The sequence below is a fragment of the Perca flavescens genome, chromosome 14, assembly GCF_004354835.1.
Source record: "Perca flavescens isolate YP-PL-M2 chromosome 14, PFLA_1.0, whole genome shotgun sequence".
Lineage (NCBI taxonomy): Eukaryota > Metazoa > Chordata > Actinopteri > Perciformes > Percidae > Perca > Perca flavescens.
In genome coordinates this window covers 23,333,844-23,346,003 of record NC_041344.1, presented here as the reverse complement: position 1 = coordinate 23,346,003, position 12,160 = coordinate 23,333,844, and the positions used below count along the sequence as shown (strand labels likewise).

Genomic DNA, 12,160 nt, shown 5'->3' with positions numbered 1-12,160 from the left:
CCTTCATTTTCCACTTTCTTGTCCCCAACTGTTTTGAATTAAGGTTAGGTTAAAAAAAAAAAGCCTTCTTAGACTGGAATTGCCTGCAACAGTTTTAGAGCACTTATCTTTGATGAGAAAAGTCAGATAGTTAAATATATAACTTCAGGTGTTTTTTTTTTTTTTCTGCCTGCATTAAAGTTTTTAATAATGCAGTAGAAACAGGGCCTTTGGCTATTAAAGTAAAACAAAATTATCTGCAGTAAGTGCAAACACTGCTCATAATAGTTCGGGGAAAAAAAACGATCCAGGTTACATAATTGACACACCTTGCAGTCACACAATGCAAAGCACAAACACACAGTATATTCACATGAATCTTTTTGTCTTCTTGTGTCTTTATGTAGCCTGTCTGGTACCACCACTCCAGACCTTGTGGTTAGCACCAGTCACCAGATGTGGCTCAACTTCAAAACAGATGACACCAGTGGCTCCCTGGGATTCAAGGTGTCCTATGAAGGTAAGTGTGGTTAGACATTATAGTTGCTAGTCATTGGGATGCGCCGGCTTGCTGGCTGCATTTTTTTTTTTTAAAGTAACTTTTTCTATGACAATCTCAAATAGAATCAAGTGCCTTTTTTAGTCATTTACCACAGTGCATTGTGACAAATTGCTCAAAGCTGACAATATGGGCACTGACAGAACACATTTTGCTTCAGTTGACTGAAACATTATTGTCCTTCCCTGTATTCATCATCATGAGTTTAGTTTCAAGAACATAAGGGTCAGAGATGCTCCATCTGTCTCATCTAAGACTTTTGCAATGAAGCTTAAGAGCATCATAAGAAAACAGGTGTGGCACTTGCTGCCATGTGAGCTCCTTCTGCCGCATGGCATGCTGCTGCATCTGCAAATTACAGCTAGACTACAAAACCCTTAAATGAAACGTATACTGTACAAAGGACTCAGTCTAGTCAAGGACTATCAGTGAATAAAACCCCAAAGTTTTGGTTCCATTGCAACTATGCACAAATTGTGCTTTTAGATTAATTATTTGTGTCATGTTTGATCCTTTGAACGCTAATGAGGCATGACAATAAAAGCACTTATTTTTGTCAAACAGGCAATGGGCCATTGATGCAGCCCACTGCAGATAGCTGATGCATTTTCCTAATCCTAGTGTGTGTACTTATACTGTATGTGTTTGTGTGTGGGTGCACACATATGTGAGCTTTAAAAATGGGATTTAATATGTGTATGTGCTTGCATGCATGTGTGAAAACGAGAGAAAAAAAGGAGTGACAGTGTGAGTTTGTGAATCTGTATGTGTGTTCCATCTGTCTGTGTGCATGTGTGGGGGGTTCTTCTTCCAGATAAGTCTGCTGTTTGCCTCTCAGAAGCACAGCGAGTCTTCTCCCTTGCACACAGATGCTTATTTTTCATCAGTAAAAATAACCGAGAAAGTGGAGCAGCATGCTGAACCAAAGTGTAATTAAAACAATGAGTTCTACTTAATGAAGGGGAAGAAACACTTTGAACCACTTCACCTCCCAGATTGAAGCACCCAAAATCTAATTTGCATTCTCAATTACTTGTATTTTAAGCCTGATCATCAAGTGTAATTGCAAACACAGTCATACCAGTACACACACTCCCGCCTTACTCATGCATTTCAGTGTGGGTTGCACACACTCTGCAATGGCCTCAATTTTCAACTGAAATTTTAACTGTTTAACAGTAACATCTGTTGACAAAATGTTATTGACAGTGCTTGAATAGGGCTGGCACCCACAGATAATATATGCAGATAATTTTGCTTAACTACTCAGTAACTATATTCTCATAAAATTATTGCCCACTCAAAACTGGGCTTCCTCAGGGATAAGTCCTGGGTCCCTTCCTCTTTTCTCTGTACACCAACTCTCTCAGATCTGTCATTCACTCGCACAGCTTTTCTTATCACAGCTACGCAGATGACACCCAAGTAATTCTCTCCTTCCCGGAGTCTGAAACGCAAGTAGCAGCACGTATCTTGGCTTGTCTGACTGACATTTCTTTTTGGATGTCCAAACACCATCTGAAACTCAACCTTGACAAGACTGAGCTCCTTTTCCTTCCAGGGAAGGGCTCTCCTACCGAAGACCTGACTATAACAATTGACAACTTTGTGGTAGTCCCCACCCAGACTGCTAGAAACCTGGGTGTGACACTTAACGACCAACTCTCCTTCGCTGTAAACATTGCTGCAACTAAACGATACGTCCCCTTCTAACGTAGAAGGTTCAGGTTCTGGTTCAGGCTGTAGTTATCTCAGGTCTAGACTACTGCAACTCCCTCCTGAATGGCCTGCCTGCATGTGCCATCCGGCCCCTGCAGCTCATTCAGAATGCAGCAGCTCGACTTGTCTTCAACCTCCCCAAGTTCTGTCACACTACACCGCTCCTCCGCTCTCTCACTGGTTTCTAATTGCTGCCCGCATCCTCTTTAAGACACTAGCATTTGCATACAGGGCCACGAACGGATCAGCCCCACCTTACATCCAGGACATGGTCAAAACCTATACCCCCAACCCGCCCACTCCGCTCTGTATCAGCCAACCTGCTTGCTGCCCCCTCACAGCGAGGGACAACTAATCACTCAACGAAATCCAGACTGTTTGCTATCCTGGCTCCTAAATGGTGGAAGAGCTCCCTATTGACATCAGGGCGGCCGAAAGCCTACATATATATATGTGTGTGTATGTATGTATGTTGTATGTATATATATATATATATATATATATATATATATATATATAGTTTGAACCTTCAGGGTTGAAAGCACTTAAAGTGATGGTTTGCAGTAATTTCACCCTAGGGTCCTTTGCACCATGACCTCGAGCCAAACACCCCCCCAGAAGCTTTTTTCAGCTGGGTCTAACATTGGGAGAGTTAGCGTAGCAGAGTTATCAGCTGAATAGCTTAGCGCAGGGGCTAATGGACCCACGTTTGTATCTCGTAAATGACCCCACTAATAATGCTCGAAATGATACCAAACGTCTACTGTAGTACATATAGGTTATGTACTCATAAAACGATGGATTGGAAAGTTTGTAAGTACACCACAAGTTTATAAACACTTGCCTGCTCTCTTCTGCGATATTGGATCATACCGGTAAACTCGACTGTTAAAGTGCTTTTGTTGTTTTAGACCTTAGGAGATTGCAGTGTAGTTGTTGACAGTAATGTGAGTCTGAGTCCCATTACAATGCTTGGGTTACTCCAGAATGTCAAACAGACAGGAACAACAAATATGCCATTACATCTTGTCCCTTATTCATGAGACTGAAATGCTGTTTCATTCACTCCTGCCTGATCTCCTATACACAACATACACAGAGATACAAACACATGTATAACAACAGACAGTCCATGAAATACATGTACACACCAATGTACAGTGAGAGACACTTCAAAGGCCTCATATTTATTTCCTCCATTTTCCCTGAAGTCCTAATTGTAGGGACCCATGAGGCAGCGAGGCCTTACTTGAGAAAAGCACCGCAGGGTGTTTGAGTTCTTTAGTAAGTCTGTTACAGTGACAAACAAGTGATTGTATAATTGTGTGCATGCTTGTATGCATTTATACATGTATTTATGTATGTATGTATGTATGTATTGTTGTGTCCGTCTTATAGCTGTCATGATCTTGCAGACATAGTTTCTGTTGAATCTTATACATTCCCTTTGTACTGTATATTTTCCCTTTAATTTTCTCTCAGGCCCATCTCAAATCCAGCTTTCAGCATTCCCCCTTTTAAAGGTGACTTCTATGTAAGATCAATGAATTGTCTTGTGAATGAGGCTGCCTCAGGACAGCCATACATCCAAACAGCGGTGAGCTCTAAATATGTGTTCTAAATGATGATCATCATTAGACCTGAGTATGGATTTATACCCAGCAGCACCCATAGTGCGATTTAAAATCGTATTAGGCCCCGCCATCATTTCCTGAATGGATGAGCTTATTCACACTCTGTGTTCCCCCATCCGGATGCCTCGATAGGATGCCTCAGCATTCCCATCTGCAATCTGTAACCTAGGAAAAATAGAAGGAAGAGTGAGTGAGTGAGTGAAAGAAAGAAAGAAAGAAAGAGGGATGCATAAATCTTGCGATAATGAAATTGGTGTGTGTGGTTTAAAGGAAGAAGCGTGTTCATTGAGGTGTGTGTGTGTGTGTGTGTGTGTGTGTGTGTGTGTGTGTGTGTGTGTGTGTGTGTGTGTGTGTGTGTGTGTGTGTGTGTGTGTGTGTGTGCGCGCGCGTGTGCGCGTGTGCGCATGTGCATGTACCTGAAAGTGCTCACGTCAGCTTCCAGCGCAAGTGAGAACGCTTGTCACGTTGTAAGGGACGAGATAGTTTGCAGGGGCAGAGAGAGACTGATGCGAGAGGGGTTTGCAGCATTAGTGGGTAACATGCGAGGATAAAGAGACAGTAAAGACTACATAGTGGCAAATTGAATTGACAAGACAATAGGAAAATCACAGTTGATTTTGATGTCATTAAGTGTAAAATCTAGTCTGCCTTGTCAGTCACTGCTGATATCCTTTCAGTTATATCCATTCATGCTTAGCCAAGGCGCCAGACAGGAATGGCTTTGATGCAAAGTTTCAACAAAACCAGGAACAACTAAATTAATGACCAGACCCAGGAGCTCTATAGCTGGGGATGCATTACCCAACAGAGGTTACTGTTGAGGACATGTACCCTTAACAGCTAGTACTCTCAGATTGTTTTTAATTTAGAGGTGTCACAGATCTGGGCAATTGCAGAAGGTACCTGGTTTCTCACACCATGCAACCCTCACATCTGGTTGAAACACAAGCTCTAGTGCTGCACTGACTCAAAACAAGCAGAAGACCTTTAACATTTCTTCACTCTATTGTTCAAGTATTTCTTCATCATCTTGCTTCAAGGGTGTCCGACTAATATCTAAACTGTAACTGTAAACCAGAATTCACTGAGGCACCACCACCTTGGCATACTTCAGCTGAGCCAACACTAATTAATCAGTAGAACTGGCTACAGATTGTGTCAGTAACAAAACATATACATAAGGTAGCTTTAAGAGTAAGAAATAAAATGTGCATAATGTTCCTGTAATAAGTGGTGGTAATAATGTAAAGTGCATCCTATTATGCATGTAATGTTCACTTTATTGTTTTTCCGCACGTTGAGAATGTGTTGTCCTAGTGGACCCTGTGGGAAGAATGTGCGGAATGTGCTGGTGGAAAGCTACATCATTCAACAGTTGAGTTGACTGCAGAACATCATTGTATAGAATGATAAGGGAAGTCATTTTTTCCCAGACTGCAGACTCCATGACTGCACATGAATGCACTATTTGTGCAGGCTTCCAAAGTCAGAAAAAAAAAAAGTAAATAGAAAAGTAAATGAATAAATTAGGTTTGGAGAAATGTATCATTATTGTCTGTCCTAGGAAGTTACAATATAGGGTCAGACATAAATCAGTAGTATTCAGTAACTCTATGTTAATAAGCTGACCCCACATTTTCCTGAAACTGGAATTAATGAAAAACGGCAATATCTGTTTTAATTTAGTGTGAGGTCCTGCATCTTCATATAACTTATTACTCATGTAGTAGTATCTTGTCAGTATCGGCTGGAGGCTACAGTCGGCAATAACCTTGAGTTGATATGTCTTTCTCTCTGCCCCGCCCCCCTCTTTCTAGCTCATCCGTCTAGCATTTTTAAGGAAAACTGCATTTAAAGATAATATTAAAGACCATATTTTTGTTGTACTGCACATTGCTGCAGCTCCTCTTTTCACCCTGTGTGTTCAGGGGTCTCATTTATAAAACTGTTCGTAGGATCCTTACTATAAGTGTAAGTACGTCCAAAAGCCCAAAATGGTGTACGCCAAAAAAAAGTATGATTTATAAAACCGTGTATACGCACACTTGTAAGCAATGGTCTCTTTATAAATCAGAGATTACCTACAAATGTGTGTACATGGATCAGCCTCTTATCCCGCCCTGTACATGCCTATTTTTAACCATAAATAGACAATGCAAAGCACCTCGGGAATGCTGATCAGTATATGAATGACGCTGGGAGTTGTTACACCGAATCATGATGACTGGCGGAGAAGAAGCAAAAAACTTCTCAGACGTTCAGGAATTGCTGCAAATTGAATTATAATTTCAGCCTGTTCTTGCACAGTGTAGGGAAACCTGATCTATAACTACATGTATTAATAATATACCAGACGTATATGATAAGATTTAACAGAACTATATATTCTATCCAAACAAGCCTTAGTGATAAAGTTGAACATTATATATAATATTTATTAAAAAAAAAACACTTAGCTGTCTGACATTTCACTCTGGAAACAGCTGGTTTCCCCCAGAGTGGCGAGGACCTGTAGCCTATTTGGACCGGGATGGCACGGTTCCGGCGCGTTGCCCTCTCTACTGGACCCAATTCAGTACATAGATCCAAGAGCTCAGCTTTAGGGAATCTAAATCGGCATATTAGCCAGTTATCGTCATGGTCCCTGAAGTCTCTTTTTCTCCTGATTCTTCCATGGGCGTAGTCCTCCTACAGGGCCAGCAGTGCCATCATGCAGCATTACGCACGGGTTCACCGCAGTATTTATAGGTTTACAACAATTTGTGATTGATAACACCTTGCCAACACAGCATCAACTAGTGGTATCCCCCACCCCGAGATACAATTTGAAGACGGAAGAAAGTGTAATAGGCAAACACACTTTTCTTCATGCAGATTTTGTCACAAACCGTATTAAAGTTCGGACTGATAACGAGAACATTAAGGGTAATGATTGCGCGAGAGCTTAACGGCTGTATTTTCAGACTTTGACATTTGATGATATATGCACAGTTTTAAAGACAGATATTTTGTGATTTACACTGTGTTCTGCCGTTATCTAATGGTAGGGTATTTGATGCTATCCTGTATTCCATGCAGTTGGGCCATCCCCTCCTCCTGCGCTCCGTAGCGGACAATGTGACGGCGAGACAGCGCCGATTAAACATTAAGAACAATTTTTTATTCAAGATTGGAGTTGGAGGTGTTTATGGAACAGTTATCACTCAGTACAAGCGCAAATAACACTGCTGGATTTCATCTTCATGGTAATGTGGATGATATGGAGTGAAGAAATGTGCGTAAAGCATCAATACTTGAAAATATTACGAGTAATCGTTATTCCTATTTACTTTCTGTAGTCTGACTTCAGTTCACCACCTCACCATCTGCGTCGCCAATTCCTATTTTGTCTCCAAAATGTGCGTATGCATGGGTCAGAGTTTGCGTGGAGGACCGCACATTCTCCCGTCAAGTTTGTTTTTTATAAATCACAACCTTTGCGTGGGAAGTGGCATACGCACACAGTCCCGTTTTGTGCGTACGCCACGTTTATAAATGATACCCCAGGTCTCTGTTTTAGCTACAGAGTGAGACATCTCACTTCTGTACCATCTTTGTTGGCAGTCGCACATGCACAGTAGCTAGGTAAGGATCACATCAGCTAGCTAGTCAGGTCAGTTACAAGGCAGGATTAGCCGGGAGACTTCTTCTAAACGAGGGCACACTTCCAACTCTGCGTGGAATACCTGCAGAACAGGGACATGTAAGTAGTTATTTTGTAGATGATGGTGAAGTTGTGTGTGTTGTAGCAGTGTTTTGCCATTGAGAACGAGGTAGCATGCTAGCGCTAGCAGTTAGCCACCTCGTCTCGGCTAGTGACGTAGAAAGCCCTGCAGATTTTGAACAGCTCACCCGGAGACTGAAGGCAGAAGACATTCAGAAACCCATATTTCACTCAAAAAAGCATGGATGTTTTTTTTTCCAAGTTTGTATGCGTGTGGAAGCACCAGAGACACAAAATAACCCAAAAGTGATTTTTTTCATAATATGGGCACTTTAAGGAGAAGACAGTCAGGGAGGTGGCTTGTGTTGATTCAGTTGTAACATTTACGTGTATTTCTACTATTATAAGTAGAAATATATACAGAAGCAGGTCTTTATTTGTATAATCCTCATTTTCTGACTAAAATAATATTTATTATCAATGTCAATTTTGCATACCTAATATTGTTGTCTATGTGTTTATTTTTTACCTACACAGAAATTGACCAAGGCAGTTGTGGAGATCCTGGAATCCCAGCTTATGGCAAACGGGAGGGGGCAGGTTTTCGTCACGGGGACAGACTCTACTTTGAGTGTCTACCTGCCTTTGAGCTGATGGGGAAGAAGAACATCACCTGTCAGAAGAACAACCAGTGGTCTGCTAAGAAACCTAGCTGCGTTTGTAAGTTCTTGGATGCCTTATGTTATTCAGATTCTACAAACACCATTTGCGGACATGTGCATGAGTACAACGCTACTCAAGGGGGGCATAAATATGTATGTTTGTGCAGATGAGTGCAGGGTCGGCTGTATAATAAATGATCGGATTATCCCTACCGTTTGCCCAGCCGAGGCTGTGGATTTTGAAACAATAGGAGTGCTTATTAGCTAATTAACGCCATGAAAGACAAACACTGAGAGTGAAAGAGTTAGAGGATGAGGGCAAAAGGAAAAAAGAGCTGACCGTGCAGATAATGCCCACTGTTGTATTATTTATGAGATAATAGAGTGGACAAAAAGCTGCAGTATCTAGATAAACCTCACGGAGCTGAATGACACAGAGGCTGCTGGCACAAGAGTCAGTTTGGCCACATAACACTGGTGAACATTGTTTATTTAGTTAACATTTAACAAACTCTTTTAATCATGCAGATACAGTGCAGCATGCTTGTCTTTGTCATTGATGTTGACAATGTTGTAGAGTTGTTCATTGCCTACTTTTTTGTTTGCATGTGCATCAGATATTAGGGATATTTATTTCTATTTATTGTGAACACAGTGTTCCGATCCTAAACAGTTGGAGCACATCCTGTAGCTAATAGCTTCTAAAGAAATGCTGTTGGATGCACATGGATGCAGAACTAAGTGAAAAGTTGAGATAAATTCATTACTTACAAGAAGGGAGAATTCCTCCCATCTTTGAGGATGATAATATTAATATTGCCCCTGCACTGCTGTGTAAGCATTTGATTATAATTAATAATAAAAAAGGCAACCTTAGCTGCAAATCCTGATAGTTGTATTCCCATAACTAGGCTATTTAAAGCTACTCTGCATATAAATGTAAATATCTAATGTGCATTTGGGAAACAAAGTAGTGTTTTGTTTTACTGACTAAGACTCAAATTATCTTACAGATCCCCCTACAACCTTTCCATGTTTCTTCAATAACTTTGAACTGAATTATCCTTAGTTTGTGTTGATGGTGAGCTTGCAGTTAAATTTAAGGTTGCTGAAATGGAATTGTCTGGTTTTCCAGACAATTCGGGGCATCCTTAAAATGCCAGCCTATGTAAATCCCCAGACAATTAATAGATTAATTATAATTGATAGATAGACTAGACCAATCTGCCTTTTCATGGCCAGTTTCTCACCTCAAATTATTCCTTTGTTTATTTAGAAACCGATGAATAGTTGAGAAAATGTACGACATCTCCAGAACCGTTGCGTTGCTTTCAGAAATAAGAGCAGGTGCCCATGACACACCAGGAGTGGTCTGTTTGTCCCATCAGATATAGATATCTCAGTTTAAAATCAAGGTATTGTGTTGTTGCCCTCATGGCATAACCATTGCAGTAATCGGGATCAAGCGACAGCATGGACAGTAGTGAGGGAGAGAGATGAGACCATTTCTCATTTACATTGCCAACACATTCCTTAAAGCTAGGCATTGCTTGAAAAAAAAAAATTATGGGTACTTTTTTCAGCTTATGTTTCAGTTTAGGCTTTCTCTAGCCCCATTTCATTCCACGAGGTTTACCTAACTCTAGCACCGGCAGGCATTTTAGTGCTACTACAACTGCCAAAGTCCGACGCCCAAGACATTCTGTATCCTTTTGTTATCGCTGATGGGCCATTAACGCATCATACTTCTCCATCTCTATAGTGCTGTGTTAATCTCTGTAGCAGCAAGAAAAACATTCAGCCCCCGCACTATTGCATAATTATTATGCATGTCAATGACGTCATTGGACCTCAGAAGAGGGAGGAGGAGAGATGACTGGCTGATACTGACTGATGTCTGTGACAAATAACTGTAAACTTCACTCAATATTTAAATAGTGACTTTGCTTTTGTAAACATTACTGTTGATGCTCTACAAACAACATTTAGTTTCCACTAGACATTGAAAGTGAAACGCAAGTCCCACAGGCATTGATTCCTTGTGCTATTTACAGATGGTTCTATTTTAATGATTTCTTCTTTCTTCATAATGTGTAGGCCTACTCCTTTTTCTTATTTGAGTAGTTTATCTTTCAACAGGCCGCTGAAGCGCTGCATGCTTCCTCGCACCTATGTTGAGCAAGTGTGCAGATTTTTCCACGAGGCGTGAACAAATCTTGCAAGATACACGCTGATAATATATTATAAACAATATAGAAGACATATTATATGTTATATAAATTGTCTGATTCTTATAAATTATCAAATGTGCATCCCCTGCTTGCCAACCCTTCTAAATTCTCCTGCCACTCTCCCTGCTGTTCTACTGGAGTTTCCATTCCCCCGATTTTTACATGATACAATATCAAAACCAGCCCATCTACTATATTTATTTAGAAATAGCCTAGTGTCTCTTCTGTTTGGTTCTGTCTGATGCTGTTTTGAGTTGTAAGCAACATATAACCTGCAGCTTAAAACCTAAAAGGCATGAAACAAATGCTGAAACATGGTAATCAATTTCAGCATTTTTATTTCAGTAAACTGAATGATAATATTGTAGTATAATGGTGCAAATGATTACATTATCACATTTTGTCAAACGAAAGAACGACAAAAAGTCCCCTCAGCATTTATACGTATCCCTCCATGACTCCCGGGTGCAGTGCGTCTTTCAGTTCAACAATCAACACACAACCTGCCATCTGATCACGCACATCCACACCAACCTATGGAAATAATACAATTTAGAAACGTTACTGTTTTGTTCAAATGTGTCACATAAATACCATTCCTGATAATATTATAGCGTATAGTGCACACAAAGGACTCCCGTATTGGGACACAACTTTTATAGTCAGACAGAGTGTGATTAGTTTCGCTTTCTTTTCTGATATTATACACGTATGACAGGATGGATACTGTGCGCCTACACACCTTAGTGCAATGATTATAGGTGATTATAATTGCACGTGAGTGAATATTGGCGTGCAAATGAATTTCTGTGTTTCATTCATTGTCTCAATATGCTGTGCGGTCATTATGCAAATGCTTCACTTACTGTAATGGAAATTCACATATTTGTCTATTAACATATCTTACTATTGACTTTTTTTTTTTTTTTTTTTTTTTTTTTTAGCTGTGTGAACTCTTTACCTCTGTTTTGATGTATGGACCCTGATGGCCTAACTTTATGTTCTTCTGTTTATCTAAAGTGCAGAGACTGGCTTTTCTCTACCTCCCATTTCAGTCCCAGATTTGGAGGTCAGAGGTCAGATGGACTGATAGTCAGAAAGGCTGTTCATTTTACCCCCTCCCCACTGCTGTCAGCTTGTAGAGGGTTAATAAGCAAGTGATTCTCCAAGACCCTTTGTTCATTCTCTCAGACTCTCATGATGAACCGAACCTTCTTTGCGCAAAGAATCTACCAATTACGCCGCGGAGGAGAAGACTAGTGTTAATCGCCGCTGTTCCTGGCGAATAAAGGGGGGTGTTCTGGTGAAAAACAACACCCAAAACCCATCTATCCAGCCATCCATTTTCTAAATGTTATTCTGTTATTATGACAATATAAGAATGTGCATAATAGTTATTTAGGAAAAAGTCAGAGCAGGAAGGAAACATAACAATGATTGAATAATTTAATTTTTTTAATCACAAATGGTGTGGGCTATGGCGGTTCTATCGTTAAATAAGATTTTGTTTCTTGTTTTTGTTGTGGGTTTGTCCTCTCATAAGCATGGATACATAGGACAATTTTGCCACAATCTGTTGTAATATGATGTTATTGGCATTCAAACATATTTAGACATATGTGTGTGTGTTTGTGTGTGTAGCATATTGTCTTGTAGTCAGCAAAAGTAAATTG

The 12,160-nt window shown here is 40.3% G+C and overlaps 1 protein-coding gene across 1 annotated transcript in view; it reads left to right on the top strand.

Moving 5' to 3' along the window:
- The window catches only part of csmd2 (CUB and Sushi multiple domains 2), a 282,360-nt gene that overhangs the window by 161,602 nt on the left and 108,598 nt on the right, over window positions 1–12,160 (top strand). The window contains exons 12-13 of the mRNA XM_028597331.1: window positions 387–499; window positions 8,132–8,314. Coding sequence (XP_028453132.1) covers window positions 387–499; window positions 8,132–8,314 — 296 coding nt within the window. The remainder of the gene's footprint in view (window positions 1–386; window positions 500–8,131; window positions 8,315–12,160) is intronic.